The sequence below is a fragment of the Pristis pectinata genome, chromosome 1 (assembly GCF_009764475.1).
Source record: "Pristis pectinata isolate sPriPec2 chromosome 1, sPriPec2.1.pri, whole genome shotgun sequence".
Taxonomy (NCBI): Eukaryota; Metazoa; Chordata; class Chondrichthyes; order Rhinopristiformes; family Pristidae; genus Pristis; species Pristis pectinata.
This window is the reverse complement of record NC_067405.1, coordinates 148,367,304-148,384,864: the sequence shown is the minus strand read 5'-3', so window position 1 is coordinate 148,384,864 and position 17,561 is coordinate 148,367,304. Positions and strand designations below refer to the sequence as shown.

Sequence of the window (17,561 nt, the reverse complement as noted above, 5' to 3'; positions counted from 1 at the left end):
CAAATCCCCTATAAAACCCTTTCCTCTCACCTTAAGCTTATACGCTCATTATTGATGCCCCTACTGTAAGCTGAGGATACTGAATACCTACCCTATCTGTGCCTCTTATAATATGATACATCTCTATCAGGTCAGCCCCCAGCCTCCTTTGCTCCAGAGAAAACAAATCCAGCTCATCCAATCTCCCCATAATTGAAGTCCTCCAATCCAGGCACCATTCTGGTGAATCTCCTCTGCACACTCTCCAGCACAACCACATCCTTCCTACAGTGTGGTGACCAGAACTGCACACAGCGCTCCATGTGCAATCTAAGATTGGCAGGCAGTGTTTGGAGAGAAGCAGAAATAACAGGGTTGTTATAATGGGAGACTTCAACTTCCCAAATATAGACTGGAACCTGCTTAGTGCCAAAGGTCTGGATGGGACGGAATTTGTTAAGTGTGTCCAGGAGGGATTCCTGACGCAGTATGTTGACAGGCCGACTAGAGGGAATGCCATGTTAGATCTAGTTTAAGGAAATGAACCGGGACAGGTGAAGGATCTATTGGTGGGTGAGCATTTGGGGGACAGTGACCATTGCTCCATAACCTTTAAAATTGTCGTGGACAGGGACAGGTGCAGAGAGGACAAGAGGTTTTTCAATTGGGGAAGGGCTAGCTACGAGGCTATAAGGAGGGAACTTGGGAGTGTAAATTGGGATGTCCTTTTTGAAGGAAAATGTACCATGGGGATGTGGTCGATATTCAGGGATCTTATGCAGGATGTTAGGGATAAATATGTCCCGGTGAGGCAGAGAAGGAATGGCAGGGTGAAGGAACCGTGGGTGACGAGAGAGGTGGAACGACTTGTTAGGGAGAAGAAGGTAGCATACGTGAGGTATAAGCAGCAAGGTTCAGACAGGGCCCGTGAGGAATATCGGGTAGCGAGGAAGGAACTTAAGAAAAGGCTGAGGAGAGCTAGAAGGGGACATGAAAAGGCATTGGCTAGTAGGGTTAAGGAAAATCCCAAGGCCTTTTTCAAGTACATGAAGGGTAGGAGGATGGCTAGGGTGAAGGTAGGTCCGATTAAGGACAAAGGTGGGAGAATTTGCCTGGAGGCGGCGGAAGTGGGAGAAGTTCTCAATGAGTACTTCTCTTCGGTATTCACCAGGGAGAGGGGTCTTGATGATGCGGAATGGAGTGCTGGTAGGGGTAATGTTCTCGAGGTTGTTGATATCAAGAGAGAGGATGTGTTGAAGTTGTTAAATAATATTAAGACAGATAAATCTCCGTGGCCTGACGGGATTGTCCCCAGGCTGCTTCGAGAGGCTAGGGAGGAGATTGTTGAACCGCTGGTAAGGATCTTTGAGTCCTCGTTGTCTACGGGGGTGGTGCCGGAGGATTGGAGGGTTGCGAATGTGGTCCCCTTGTTCAAAAAAGGTAATAGGGATAGGCCAGGGAATTATAGACCTGTGAGTCTCACGTCTGTGGTAGGTAAGCTGTTAGAAAGGATTCTAAGGGATAGGATTTATGAACACCTTGAGAATCGTGGACTGATTAGGGACAGCCAGCATGGCTTTGTGAAGGGAAGATCTTGCCTCACAAGCCTGATAGAGTTCTTTGAGGAGGTGACCAGGAAGATTGATGAGGGCAGTGTGGTGGATGTGGTTTACATGGATTTTAGTAAGGCGTTTGATAAGGTTCCTCATGGTAGGCTTCTTCAGAAGGTCAGAGGCCAAGGGATCCAAGGAAGCTTGGCTGTGTGGATTAGGAATTGGCTTGCATGTAGAAAGCAGAGGGTTGTGGTGGAAGGAGTGCCCTCAGATTGGAAGGCAGTGACTAGTGGTGTCCCGCAGGGATCGGTTCTGGGACCTCTACTTTTTGTGATATTTATAGATGACTTAGATGAGGGGGTGGAGGGCTGGGTTAGTAAGTTTGCAGACGACACTAAGATAGGCGGTGTTGTGGATAGTGTGGAGGGCTGTCGGAGCTTACAGAGGGATATTGATAGGATGCAGAGCTGGGCTGACAAGTGGCAGATGGAGTTCAATCCGGAGAAGTGTGAGGTGGTACACTTTGGAAGGACAAACTCCAGGGCAGAGTACAAGGTAAACGGCAAGGTACTTGGCAGTGTGGAGGAGCAGAGGGATCTGGGGGTTCATATTCACAGTTCATTGAAAGTTGCCTCACAGGTGGAAAGAGCAGTTAAGAAGGCCAATGGGATGTTGGCTTTCATAAATTGCGGGATTGAGTTTAAGAGCCGCGAGGTTATGATCCAGCTTTACAAAACTCTACTTTGGCCACACTTGGAGTACTGTGTTCAGTTCTGGTTGCCTCATTATAGGAAGGATGTGGAGGTGTTGGAGAGGGTACAGAGGAGATTTACCAGGATGCTGCGTGGATTGGAGAGTATTGAATATGAGGAGAGGCTTAAGGTGCTAGGGCTTTATTCACTGGAAAGGAGGAGGATGAGAGGAGACATGATAGAGGTATATAAAATATTGAGAGGAATAGATAGAGTAGACAGTCAGCGCCTCCTTCCCAGGGCACCAATGCTCAAGACGAGAGGTCATGGCTTTGAGGTTATGGGTGGGAGGTTCAGGGGAGATGTCAGAGGGAGGTTTTTCACCCAGAGAGTGGTTGGTGCATGGAATGCACTGCCTGGGGTGGTGGTGGAGGCAGATACATTGGACAGGTTCAAGAGTTTGTTGGATAGGCACACGGAGGAACGTGAGATAGAGGGATATGCGGGAGGAAAGAGTTAGATAGTGTGAGGGTGGTCTGATGGACAGTACAACACGGTGGGCCGAAGGGCCTGTTTTGTGCTATATGGTTCTATGGTTCTAAGCTGAGTTTTGTAAAGTTGCATCATTATACCCCAACTTTTATACTCTATCCCCACCCTCTAAAGGCAGCATGCCACACGCCTTCTTCACCACCCTGTCCACCCGTGCTGTATACTCTATCCCCACCCTCTGAAGGCAGCATGCCACATGCCTTCTTCACCACCCTATCCACCCATGCTGCCAGTTTCAGGGAACTATGGACTTGGACCTCAAGGTCCATCTGCTCATCGACATCCCTTGGTGCCCTACCATTTAATGTCCATGTCCTAATCCTATTTGACTTCCCAAAATGCATCCTCTCACACTTGTCGGGATTAAATTCCATCTGCCAATCCTCCACCCGACATTTCATCTGATCTACATACTGCTGAAGAAGGTCATGAAAAAAGGAGAAAAAAAGTGCCAGAACTAAAAGACATAAACATTGCAGATGTCTCTCAGAAATAAGAGAGAAAGATGGAAATACTCAGCAGGCTAAGCAACATCTGTGAAAAAAGAGAACAGAATTATCATTACAGGCTGAAGACTTTACATCTGAAATGGCCATTCTGATATTAACTGGAAGAGCTGGCCCTCACAAGTTGTTGAATTTTACATTAAGTCCCAAGGGCTGTAACATGCTGAGTTGGAAGATGAGATGCCAGTTCTTGCTGTTGGACTTGATCAGTGCAACAGGCCAAAGACAAAGAGCTATGGAGTCATACTGCACCAAGACAGGCCCTTTGTCTCAATACGCAGTCAAAGTGACAGTAGGAGAATTACAGCAAGAAGCAACTGGAAGGTCAGTGACACTTGTTGACAGCATGGAGGTGTTCTGCAAAGAAGTCACCCAAATTGCATTTGGTTTTAGGAGCCTGAGTCAGTCTTGATGCAGGGTTTTGAGCCAAAACATTGACAATACCCTTCCACCCAACCCCCCTTCCCCCAAAGATGCTGCTCAACCCATTGAGTTCCTCCAGCAGATTGTTTCTCTGCATTTGATTCATCCCTTATCACAGAGAAAGCATCATGAGCACTAAACATACGACACTTAATTGAAAATTGCAAGTGAATTCCTGAAGAAGTGTTGGTGTCCTTGGATATTGGGATGCCAAGATGAAAAAGGCAGGTGCAGGTGGCTGCACAGGAATGTGTTGTGAGAAGAGGAATAGATGTAGGAAGGGATAGAAAAGTAAACCAGGAGCTGTAGAGGGAATAGTCCCTTCAGAATACTGAATGGGAAGGGGAAGATGAGGTGTGCTTGATGGTGGTGGAAATTACATTGAATGTGGAGGCTGTTGCAGTGCAAGGCAAGGACAAAGGGATCTCCGTGTTTGTTCTGAGTGGGAGAAGAGTGAGAAAGGGCAGAAAAGCAGGAAATGGAACAGACACAGTTGCGAGTGCTGTTAACTATGATGACAGGAAAGCCATGAACAAGACAAAAGGAAGTCACCTCAGAAGCACTGATGTAGAAAATATCATCAGAACAGATATTAGGGAGCCACAGAAACAAGTCCTTACAGAAAAAGGGTGGAAAGAGACATAGTCAAGATAGCTATTGAAATCTGTCTGCTTGCAGTGGATATTGTTCACTAACCTGAGTCGGAGATAAGATCGGGAAAGGGAAGGTCAAAGATGGGCAATGTGAAAGGGGTGGAAAGTGGCAGCAAAAATGAAGCAACAGCATTGATACAATCGTCACTGTGCCGGTAAAGACGAGGAGGCGGCGGCGGCATGGGAAGGACTGAAACAAGAACAGTTCAATGCATTCCACAAAAGACATGGGCATAGCTTGGACTCGTGTTTCCCCCACAGCTATTATTCAAATTTGGCAGAAGAGAATACAGTTAAGAGATGCAAGAACGAGTTCAGTCAGGTGAAGGAGAGTGATAGCAGAGGGGCACTAGTTAGGCCTCTGTTCAAGGAAAAAGCAAAGGACCCGAATGCCATCCTGGTGTGGAACAGAGGTGCTGAAGGATTGGAACATGAGCTCATTGAGACCAGGAAACTGGAAGTTATTAAAGTAGCAAAGGGGGTCAGAGTTAATACAGATACAGATTAGAGGAGAGACATGGAGACTACAGATACTGAAATCTGGAGCAACAAACAATCTGCCAGAGGAACTCAGTGGATCTAGAAGCATCTGTCGGAGTTTGAAGACTAGGTTGTGACTGTTACAAAGTGAATGGACAGTCGCACATTCGGAAGGGGTGAGGTTAGAGTGGGTGGAGTGGATAAATTGAGGCGGTTGATGTCACGTCCTGATGCAGGGTTTCAACCCAAAATGTTGACAATTCTTCCCCCCCTCCCCCCACAGATGCTGCTCAACCCGCTGAGTTCCTCCAGCAGATTGCTTGTTGCTTATCTGGAAGAGGCTGAACAACAGGCAAAAAAAAGAGTGAACAGTGAGAAAGAGTACTGTGGAACAATAACAGGCTGAAACAGGCAGTACAGATAGATCTGGAATTCCTTGTGCATGAAATACAAGGGTTGGCACATCAATACAGCAAGTTACCAGGAAGCATAATGGAATACTAGTCTTTAGAATAAGATTTATTATCACTGACATATGACGTGAAATTTGTTGATTTGCAGCAGTACAGTGCAAAGACATAAAAATCTATAGATTACAAAAATAATTGCAAAAAACAGAATAAGGAGGTAGTGTTCATGGACTGTTCAGAAATCTGATGGCAGAGGGGAAGAAGCTGTTCCTGAATCATTGAGTGTGGGTCTTATCACAAGGAACGTGGAATACAAAAGTAGGAAGGTATTGACACAACTTTACAGAGTGCTAATGAAATCATATCAGGAGTACTGCAAACAATTTTGACCTGCATATTTAAGGAAGGATGTGCTTGCGTTGGAGGAAGGGCAGGGAAAGTTCACCAGGTTGATTCCTGGGATGAAAGGGTTGGCACATGGAGAGAGATTGAGCATCTTGGGCTTACGTTATCATATACCAGTTCTGATAGAGGGTCTTAATCCAAAACACCCACAGGCCCTTTGCCTCCACAGATGCTACCTGACCTGCTGAGTTCCTCCAGCATATTGTCTTTTGCTCCAGATTTCAGCCTCTGCAGTCGCCATCAAGTACCAATGACCGACCAGCTGTCCTGTCTCCTTTCATCTGTCTTCTCAATACAGTAAACGTCCCGAACCATTTATCAACCACAATTTAACCAAGTGTCAGGGCGGTGACCACAAGTTGGACATTGTCCTGCAATCGGCATCTCCAGATTAAACTATCCTTGTTTCTTGTGGGGATAGATCACATGTGTGGCTACATTAATATGACCTACTTACATATTTAAAGCTGTAATCAGACATCCCATGCAGGGACGTTCTTCAATGCGGAATAGTCCGGAGGCAATGGGCGAGACCCCCTGTGCCCTCCGAGCCCGGGGCTGGTGCTTGCAGGATGGAGTCAGAGGGCGGTGTGTAGGGCGGAGAGCCTCACCCTCTGAACACCGAGCACCCCCACCCCCCGCCCCGCCTCCGCCCCCCGCCCCGAGCAACCCACCCCCCTCCGCCCCGAGACCCCCTCCCGCCCGCCCTCTGCCCCCCGCCCCGAGCAACCCACCCCCCTCCGCCCCGAGACCCCCTCCCGCCCGCCCTCTGCCCCCCGCCCCGAGCAACCCACCCCCCTCCGCCCCGAGACCCCCTCCCGCCCGCCCTCTGCCCCCCGCCCCGAGCAACCCACCCCCCTCCGCCCCGAGACCCCCTCCCGCCCTCTGCCCCCCCGCCCCGAGCAACCCACCCCCCTCCGCCCCGAGACCCCCTCCCGCCCTCTGCCCCCCCGCCCCGAGCAACCCACCCCCCTCCGCCCCGAGACCCCCCCGCCCCGAGCAACCCACCCCCCTCCGCCCTGAGACCCCCCCGCCCCGAGCAACCCACCCCCCTCCGCCCCGAGACCCCCCGCCCGCCGCCGCCGCCGCCGAGGCCTACACAACCCCTCACTTGTCCAAGCTTCAGCGGGACCTCGGCGGCAGGTTGGCGGAGCGGGGAGTACTGCCGCCGCCCACCCTTACCTGCACGGACCGCCCTGCTGGCCGCGGCCGCCCCGCTCGGTGTCCCATCTCTCGGTGTCCCTCTCTCCCCTCCACAGCTTCGCCCGTCTCCCTTGGTAACTGCGGCAGCCTCAGCCCGCCCGCCAACCCCACCGCGCCTGCGCTGACGGCGCTCCGGGCTCCACGACGCGCAGGCGCGGACCTGGCGCCGGCAACCCGCCGTGAACACAGTGCGCCTGCGCACCACCGGGCCACAGCCGGCAAACCGCGCACGCGTCAAACTTCTGGCATTCCGAATATTTAGTGTGGGCACCAAAAATTGTTTTAGCGACGTTATCGGCGAAATAAGTGATTACTTCGAACGAGCCACGCTTTATTTTTCCAAAAACCAGTCGTTCGAGTGTATTTCCCATCATGCGTTGGGACTGATGACGCATGCGCAGCTTGGCGCTGACAAAGGCTGTGAAGTTTATAAATGTAGTAGCCGGCTCCGTTTGACGGACCGAGGGCAGTGAGGACGAAGCGTCGTGTAACCGGGCCACCGACCGCGGCGCGGCCGAAAGCAGCCGAGCGCCGCACAGTCCGCCATCCGCCTTCCCCGAGGCTCCGAGTGCGCCTGCGCGGGCCCAGCGTTGCGCGGGGGGAGGGGGAAACCCTACGATTTGTGGAATAAAACCCTAGACAGCAGCAGTGTGGGTCCCGGGACGGCAGACACGCCCTAAACACCACCCACCGGGCCGGGGCGGCGGCTGAGTAGGGGGGGGACAACCCGACCCGGGGCGGGCCACAGGGCGGGCGGCGCCGCCGGTGACTGCGCCTGCGTCGCCGTTGTCCCGCCCTCCCAGCCCTGGCCCGACCAATGGGGAGCGAGGGACGGGGGGTGGGCGGGGCCAGGGCGGCGACAATGGGCGAGCATGGAGGGGCGGCAGAGCCCGCCGCCTCAGTCCCCGCAGGCTCCCCAGTGAACCACTGCCCCGCCTCAGCTAGTGACCTCTTCATTGTTCCCAACTACTTTGTAAGGGATATTTCACCGCCAATATTTCTTAAAGACTCCTCTAGGGCAGTTTCTTCTTTCAGTTGATTTATTTAGCACCGTTGCACTGAACCATGATGGTCTGTGTTGTGAGGCTGTTGTCTACATAGGTGAAGGGGAGCCAGCTTTTCGTGAAGCGATGTCAGGGGGAAGAGGAGATGGTTCCTTTGTTCGGCGGAGGTCAGCCAGTGTGGGTCCCGTCAGCGTGGAACGGCATCTGGGGAGAGAGGTGGACCAGGATGAGGACGGCGACGAGGAGTTCCACGACGGGGTACCTTTCTATATAAACCGAGGGGGGCTCCCTGTCGACGAGGCCACCTGGGATAGGATGTGGAAGCACGTTGCTAAGATCCACCCCGAAGGAGAGAAGATGGTGCAAAGAATTCGAGGCATGCCTTACCTCCCCAAGGTGACTTCGTCGTCCCATCTTTGCAATTACGTGCCGTTACTAAATCCTTCGACAGCTTAAGCTGCCAGTAGGTTTGTAAATCGGTTTGGTCAATGGGACAGTTTACATTGTCAGTGCACCATTGCAAATTAATTCGGTAGGATGTCTATTTTGAATGTCAAACAAGGGAGTTCAGTGTTCCCTGTTGCTAGGTTTAAGCTGAAACCAAGCTTCCTAATTGGTTTTAAATGCAAGTTAAGCCCTTCCAGTTTCGTTGGTTCATTTTGCTTGTTGAGAAATTTTCAATGATGCACGTCTTAAAACAGCAAACGGTAAATTAGAGGCAGTGTGATGTTCCTCTGCTGCAAGTCTACTTGGAGTATAGCCTCTTTGCTGCCTAATGTATTACATTTTTCTTCATGGTCTGTAGCAGTACAGTAAACCGTTCCCAGCTCTCTTGATGTCTTTGTGAAATTAGCTTCTAGTGGGAGAATCCTAATTAGCCTCACTCTTTGTTTTTGCAGCTTTCTTGGCTTTGCAAAGTGTAGCACCTCTGACTGTTTCTCCCCGCCTCCTCTCACCCCCCCATCCCCCAACCAACGATTGCCAAACAATGTGCAGAATCGCCAAAGTAAAGCTATGCCTCGTCTTCCTTTTCATATCTGCTGTTAATTTCTGAATTAAGACTATAATCCAACAAAGAATAGGAGATCTGTAGCAAAAATAGAATGATGCATTTTTTCATTATTGATAATCAGTGTAGACAGTGAAGACTGAATCCTCGTACAAGAACGTGCAGTGTAAACACACTAGATGTAACAAAAGAAAACTGCTTTTATTCTGCTGCTGGCCTAATGTTGTTTTCAATGGCACTTAATAATGCAGTTGGTGAAATGTCTCTTCAATTTAATTAAGTTTTTTTTAGATGCTTGATATGTATTTATTTGCAATAAATCTGTTAAAAGTGCATTTCAAATTCTTAGAACTGCTTCTGTCATTGTAATTAATGCTGAATGATATTGAAGCTGGTGGTGAGAGAGACCTAGTATATCTTGCTCTTTGCAGAGTGTAACCCCCCTATGATAGATGAACAATGTTGAGCGATCGTCTGTGCACAATTACCAAAGTAAAACCTGTAGGTTTATTGCTGAGCTAACTACTGTTTCTAGTTTGAATAGGTTGTAATTTTGTGTTCATCCGCCAAAGTCATGGGTCTTTCCACTGATGGATCCAATGCAAAGCTTGCGAATAACCTCAGCAAGATCCCAAACAGCACATGGGCCGACGGTGTGCGTGATTTGCCTGTCACTATATTTGCAGTCTTGGTTAATGTAGCGTTGCTCCATTCACTATCAGGTCTGCGTGAGCTTGGGTATGGAAGCAGTCAGGGTCATCCAGGTGGTACATTTCTCTTGTGTGAGGTCCTGGACCATAGGAATCCGAGAGCTCCAGAGATGAGTGTAGGGCCAGGGAGATGCTGGTAGGCGACGTTGTCTGTGAGGCTGGAGTTAATGTGTGCCATGACAAGCCTCTTAAGGCACTTCATGATGGTGGATGTCAGAGCCACTGGGTGGTAATCATTAAGGCACGTTACCTTGTTTTTTTTAGGTACTGGGATGATAATGGTCTTAAAGCAGGGGGGATCCTCGTATTGAAGCAAGGAGAGGTTAAATATGTCTGCAAATACCCCCGCCAGCTGATCTGCACAGGATCTAAAGGACGGCCAGGGACACCTTCCAGGCCAGATGCTTTCTATGGGTTCACTCTCCGGAAGGCTGATCATGTGTCCTCAACGGTGACCATGGGTTCAGGTACATTGGAGGCTGTCGGGGTGGAACAATTCAACAGCAGGACCATCTATCAGTGATTTCAGACTGGATTTCCATCAGTGCTTTGGAATCAGTAGTACACTGCCAAGTGCTCACACTTCTAGCCACTAAACTTGGCAGCACAATAGCATGGGGAGGAGGCAGCTCCAAGATTATAAAATGAACAGATAAAATACTTCAGTGGGCAGAACAATGCAAATGCAATTTAATGCCTTTGGAATTCTCTTCCTCATAGGACGGTGGAAGCAGAGTCTTTGAATAGTTTTAAAACAGGTAGGTAGATTTTTGACAATGCTGTTGAAGGGAGCCAAGTATTTGGAGATGAAGTTACAATCAAATCGGTCACGATATCTTTAGAAGGTCGAACAGCCTCAGGGTATATTCACAGTAATAAAAGCAGAAAGTGTGCATGTCCCATGAATGGTCCCGTAAAAGGTCAGAATAAAGTTTATAGGATTGGAAATATTATAGATCGTACTTAATGTGTAGAATAATTCAGGTTAGCAGTCTGTTGTACTGCACGGAAATGGAGGGAACCTTGGTCGGAATATGCTCTCGAGTGCTCAGCCCAATTCTGATCACCAAGTTCAAATGCTGGAGGCGCTGCATTAATGAGCCACAAGGCTAATTTTCTATGTCTAAGAACAATAAAACTGACAACAAACAATGTGCTGGAGGAACTCAGCGGGTCGAGCAGCATCTGTGCGACGAAAGGAATTGTTGACGTTTCAGGTCGAAACCCTGCATCAGTCAACAGTTCCTCTCTCCTCTTTCTCCCCCCCCCCCCCCCCCCCCCCACACACACACACACACACACACACACACACACACACACACACACACACACACACACGCTGCTCGACCTGCTGAGTTCCTCCAGCAGATTGTTTGTTGCTCCAGATTCCAACATCTGCAGTCCCTGGTGCCTCCAATAAAACGGACAAATTTAGCTAGAATTATAGAACTTCGCATACTTGCGACAACTCCAAAGTTAACACTACTATTAAAGAAAGGAGAAAGAGAGAAAATACAAAACTATAGGCTGGTTAATCTAACGTTTTTCATCAAGAAATGAAAATTAAGGAAAACTGCAGACGATGAGAATCCAAAATAAAAATAGAAAATGCTGGAAACACTCAGTGGGTCAGGCAGATGCTGTGGAAACATTCATCATAGAACAGTACAACACAGAACAGGCCCTTCAGCCCACAATGTTGTGCTGATATTGCTAATCCCTCCTACCAACAGAATGCCCATATCCCTCTATTTTCCTCTCATTCATGTGCCCATCCAAGCCCCTCTTAAAAGCCCCCAATGAATTTGCCTCCAACACCCTATCAGGCAATGCATTCCAGGCATCCACCACTCTCTCAGTAATAAAACTTACCCCTTGTGTCTCTTCTGAACCTACCCCCTTCTCACCTTAAATGCATGCCCTCTGGTATTGGATCACTCAATAATTTGGAAAAAAATATTGCTTGTCCATCCTATCTATGCCCCTCATAATTTTATACACTTCCAACAGATCACCCCTCAGCTTCTGCCGCTCCAGAGAAAAGAGCCCAAGTTTGTCCAGCCTCTCCTAATGGCACATGTTCTCCAATCCAGGCAACATCCTGGCAAATCTCCTCTGCACCCTCTCCAAAGCTTCCACATCCTTTCTATAATGAGGTGACCAGATTCATCAGTGGTATAGAGATGCATCATAACTTCTTGACTCCTATACTCAATACCTCGGTTAATGAAAGCAAGCATTCCATAAACCTTCTTAACCACCCTATCTATCTGTGTAGCCACTTTCAATGAGCCATGGACTTGCACCACAAGGTCTCTCTGCTCTTCAACACTGTTAAGGGTCTTGCCCTTCAGAGTGAACTGCCTCTTGACATTAGTCCAACCAAGGTGCAACACCTCACATTTATCTGGGTTAAGCTCCATCTGCCATTTCTCTGCCCACATCTGCAGCTGATCTACATCACGCTGTGTCCATCGCCAGTCTTCTACACTATTCACAACTCCACCAATCTTGGTATCGTCTGCAAACTTTCTCACCCACCCGGCAACATATTCATCCAGGTCATTTATGTACATCACAAAGGTCCCAGTACAGATCCCTGCGGAACACCACTAATCACAGGCCTCCAGCCCGAACAAGTCCCTTCAACCACCACCCTTTTTCTTCTGCGGGCGAGCCAGTTCTCGATCCACACAGCCAATTCTCCATTGACCCCATGCATCTGAATTTTCTTGCTAGATGACATCCACAGCTCTACCTTTATTGCCACCTTGTCAAAAAACTCAACCAGGTTAGTAAGACACGACTTGCCCCACACAAAGCCATGTTGGCTTTCCCTAATCAAACCATTGGATTCCAGATGCTCATATATCCTATCTCTAAGAATTTTCTCCAGCAATTTCCCTACAACTGACGTGAGACTCACCGGTCTATAGTTGCCCGGATTTTCTCTTGTTCCTTTTGTAAATAGGGGAACAACATCAACCACTCGCCATTCCTCCGGGAGTTCACCCGTGGTCAAAGAGGACACAAAGATACTGGTCAAGGCCCCAGCAATTTCCTTTCTCGCCTCCCTCAGTAACCTGTGGTATATCCCATCGGGCCCCAGGGACATATCCACCTTAATACTGTTTAGGAGACCTAACACTATTTCCTCCTTGACCTCCAAATACCCCTAACATGTTTACACCCTCAGGTCCAAATTCTGCATCATGCATGTCCCTTTCCTGGGTAAATACTGAAGAGAAATACTCATTCAGAACCTCACCCACATCCTCTGAATCCAAATATAGATTCCTTATATAGATATAAATAGAGATATAGATTCCTTAAGTGGTCCTACCCTTTCCCTCGTTATCCTCTTATTCCTGATGTAGGTATCGAATGCCTTTGGATTCTCCTTAATCCTACTTGCTAAGGACTTCTCATGGCCCCTCCTGGCTTTCCTAATTCCTTTCTTGAGTTCATTTCTAGCTTCTCCATAGTCCTTGCATGCTCTGTCTGAGCCTAACTTCCGAAGCTCTACGTACTTGTCCTTTTTCTACTTGACTAACTTCATCACTTCTCTGGACATCCAAGGTTCCCGTATTTTCCCATTCATGACCTTCCTTCTAATCAGGACATAGCTATGTCTCTTAAACACTTCCCACATGCTTGACGTGGACTTGCCAGCAATAAGGTCCCAGTTTACTCTACCTTAATCCATGCCTTATGCTTTCATAATTAGCCCTGCTCCAATTTAAAACCCCGCCGTTAGCCCCATACCTATCCTTATCTATAGCTATCCTGAAAGTTAGTGAGCTGTGGTCACTGTTCCCCAATTCCTCCCACACTGATAGGTGAGTCACCTGGCCAGGCTCATTATCCAACAACAGGTCCAGAATAGCCTCTCCCCTTGTTGGACTGTCAACACATTGATTTAAGAACCCTTCCTGGATACACCTAACAAATTCTGCCCCATCTAACCCCCTTGCAGCAAAGAGGTCCCAGTTTATATTTGGGAAGGTGAAGTTCCCGCATGACCATAACCCTGTAATTTTTACACATTTCCCTAACCTGTTTGCATATCCGTTCCTCAATGTCCCGCTGGATATTGAGAGGTGTATAGTATACCCCAAGAGAGTGATTGCACCCTTCCTATTCCTGAGTTCTACCCATATAGACTCTGTATCCAAGCCTCCATTATGTCTCCCCAGAGCGCAGCTGATATATTATCTCCAATTAGTATTGCAACTCCTCCCCCTCTTTTACCCCCCACTCTCTCTTCTTCCCAAAACTTCGAAACCCTGGTACATCGATCACCCATTCCTGTCCCTCCCTCTGTAACATCATAGTTCCATGTAATGATCCATGCTCAAAGTTCATCACTCTCAGAACCATAGAACAATACAGGCCCTTCAGCCCACCATGTTGTGCCGACCTTCAAACCACTCCTTAGACTATCTAACCCCTTCCTCCCACATATCTTAAATTCCTCCATATGCTTATCTAACAATCTCTTGAACTTGCCCAACGTATCAGCCTCCACCACCACCACCACCCCAGGCAGTGCATTCCATGCACCAACCACTCTCTGGGTGAAAAACCTCCCTCTGACATCTCCCTTGAACTTCCCACCCACTACCTTAAAGCCATGCCCTCTTGTATTGAGCATTGGTGCCCTGGGAAAGAGGTGCTGGCTGTCCACTCTATCTATTCCTCTTAATACTTTGTATACCTCTTATCATGTCTCCCCTCATCCTCCTTCTCTCCAATGAGTAAAGCCCTAGCTCCCTTAGTCTCTCCTCATAATCCATACTCTCTAATCCAGGCAGCATCCTGGTAAATCTCCTCTGCACCCTTTCCAACGCCTCCACATCTTTCCTATAATAAGGCGACCAGAACTGGACACAGTACTCTAAGTGTGGTCTAACCAGTTTTGTAGAGCTGCATCATTACTTTGCGGCTCTTAAACTCGATCCCACAACTTACGAAAGCTAACATCCCATAAGCTTTCTTAACTACCCTATCCACCTGTGTGGCAACTTTCAGTGATCTGTAGATATGAACCCCCAGATCCCTCTGCTCCTCCACACTGCCCAGAATCCCACCATTCACCCTGTACTCCACCTTGGAGTTTGTCCTTACAAAGTGTACCACCTCACACTTCTCCAGATTGAACTCGATCTGCCACTTGTCAGCCCAGCTCTGCATCCTATCAATATCCCTCTGCAAGCTTCGACTGCCCTCCACACTATCCACAACACCACCGATCTTTGTGTCATCTGCAAACTTGCTAACCCACCCTTCCACCCCCTCATCTAAGTCATTAAATATCACAAAAAGTAGAGGTCCCAGAACCGATCCCTGTGGGACACCACTAGTCACAGCCCTCCAATCCGAATGCACTCCCTCCACCCCAACCCTCTGCTTTCTACAGGCAAGCCAATTCTGAATCCACACGGCCAAGCCTCCCTGGATCCCTTGGCCTCTGACCTTCTGAAGAAGCCTACCATGTGGAACCTTGTCAAGCGCCTTACTAAAATCCATGTAGACCACATCTACTGCACTACCCTCATCAATCTTCCTGGTCACCTCCTCAAAGAACCCTATCAGGCTTGTGAGGCAAGATCTTCGCTTCACAAATCCATGCTGGCTGTCTCTAATCAGTCCATGATTCTCTTGCCCGTAATACTCCGAGCATCAAAGTACAAACACTTCAAACCATTCGTCCCATCACATCTGTTATTAGGAATCTGCCCAGTACGGCATTCCCTGACATCAGCCCTCCTGCCCCTTCCCTCACGTACTGACCTGTTGTTCCAGTTCCCATCCCCCTGTGAAGCGAGTTTAAACCTTCCCCAGTGGCATTAACAAACCTCCCTGCCAGGATATTGGTTCCCCTCCAGATCAGGTGCAACCCGTCCCTCTTGTACTGGTTACCCCTTCCCCAGGAAAGGTTCCAATGATCCAAGAACTTGAAACCCTGCCCCCTGCACCATTCCCTCCCCAGCAGGTTTAGCAAATGCTGCCTGACCTGATGAGTGTTTCAAGCATTTCCTGTTTGTTTTTATCAGGAGAATTCTGTATTCTATTATTGAAGAAAAAATTGAGGATAAAATGTCAGCACAACATCGTGGGCCGAAGGGCCTGTACTGTGCTGTAATGTTCTATGTTCTAAATAATAACAGGATATTTAAAAGAAAATACAGTTAAGCCAAATCGACATGGTTTTATGAAAAGGAACTGTTTGAAAAATGTTTTGGAGCTCTTTGAGGATGTAATGACAGAGTGGGCTATGGGGAACCAGTGAATAAGAATATCGGAGTCTGCTCAGCCATTCAATAAGATCATGAATCTGATTGTGACCTCAGCTGTTACTCGTATCTCTTCATTCCCCAATATTCCAAAAGTCTATCCACATCCAACATGATGCTCCAACACTCAAGATGCCAACCAGACCACGTGATTGATATCCAGTCTATTGATCTTAAGCATTCTTTCCTTCTAGCACCAGCACACTGTGACTGTATCATCTACAGGGCCATTCCTCACCTAGACTGCTCTCATAGCACCTTCCAAACCCACAACCTCTTCCATCAAGAAGCATAATGACAGTCGTCATGTGGAACCCCTCGCCTGCAGGTTCCCCCTCAGTCACACGGTCCTGACTTGTCACTGGGTCCATTGCCCCTGGAATTCCCTCCCCAGCAACACTGTGGGAGCACCCTCACCAGAAGGACTGCAGCAGTTCAATAAGATGGCTCAACCCCCATCCTTTTCCAGGGAAGTTCGGTTGCTAGCCTTTCCAGTGCACTCGGATCCCAGGGAAGGAATAATACCAAAAATATAGGAAAGCAAATGTACGACTTGCGCCATTAGATGAATGCTGGGTTTTCGGAGTGATCTGCATGTCCTGGTACACAAAACCGGAAGTTGGCATGCAGTACAGCAAGTAATTAGGAAGGCAAATGAAGTTAGGAAATAAACTGCTGGAAGAATCAGCGGGTCGAGCAAAGGGATGGTTGACATTTCAGGTCGGGACCCTGCATCAGGACTGTGAGTGTCGAGGGAGGACAGCCAGTGTAGAGAAGTGAGAGGGAGGGCTGAGACAGATGCTGGTAGGTGATGGGTTGAACCAGATAAGGGAAGGACGATGGAACCAGGTCGGGAGGTTGTTGGATCTGGGTAACAAGGGTGTGGGGGTGGGGGGGGGGGCGGGGGGTGGATGGAAAAGGTGGACAAAGGGCAAGAGACCCTAGGTGGGCTGATGGGAGTGGGAAAGAAACACAGGGAGTGGGTTACATGAAGTTGGAAAATTCAGTGTTCGTGCCTTTGGGCTGCGGGCATCATACCAGATGCTGTTCTTCTAGTTTGCGTTTGGCCAAACTGTGGCTGTGCAGAAGGCTGACGACAGACAGGACAGTGTGGGAATGGGAAGGGGAGTTGGAATGACATGCAACTGGAAGCTCGGCATGGCAGTTGCGGCAGAGTGCAGGTGCTCTGCAGAATGGTCGTCCAGTATACGCTTGGTCTCTCTGATGTATGTTGTTATTTCAACTCCCCTTCCCATTCCCAGAACGACCTGTCTGTCCTCTGCCTTCTCCACTGCCATGGACATGGGGGAGAATGTCACAGCGGCCCTTGGAGAGGAGGGCTTTTCCAATGAGGTAGAGCTCAGAGATGAGAAAGGCACAATCACTATGATGGGGTCCTGATAGCCAGCAGGGCATAAAGGAGCAGGTAGGTAGGTAGGTAGTTGTAGTGTGTGACTCTAATTTCCCCAATATTGACTGGGATTTTGGTGCGGAGTTTGTTAGGTGCATCCAGGAAAGTTTCTTGACACAGTATGCAGATAATCCAACCAGGGAAAGGGCTGTGGTAGACCCTGTATTGGAAAATGAGCCCCAGCTGATCAGAGTTTCAGTGGGGAATGGTGATAATAACTGTAAGTTTCCGGATAGTTATGGATAAGGATAAGACTAAATCTCAGGGATGGGTGC

General features: G+C 48.7%; 2 protein-coding genes across 5 annotated transcripts in view; one reads left to right on the top strand and one right to left on the bottom strand.

Moving 5' to 3' along the window:
* Positions 1 to 6,971, bottom strand: part of ttll5 (tubulin tyrosine ligase-like family, member 5) — a 310,846-nt gene extending 303,875 nt beyond the window's left edge. For 3 of the 4 annotated variants that reach the window (XM_052023200.1, XM_052023373.1, XM_052023446.1), the window contains exon 1: positions 6,836 to 6,971. The gene's annotated coding sequence lies outside the window, so the exon portion shown is untranslated. The remainder of the gene's footprint in view (positions 1 to 6,835) is intronic. The other variant, XM_052023287.1, reaches the window with a different exon arrangement.
* Positions 6,972 to 7,986: 1,015 nt separating this feature from the next.
* vash1 (vasohibin 1) overlaps positions 7,987 to 17,561 on the top strand; it is a 48,035-nt gene continuing 38,460 nt past the window's right edge. The window contains exon 1 of the mRNA XM_052024370.1: positions 7,987 to 8,256. Within this exon, the coding sequence (XP_051880330.1) occupies positions 7,987 to 8,256 (270 nt within the window). The remainder of the gene's footprint in view (positions 8,257 to 17,561) is intronic.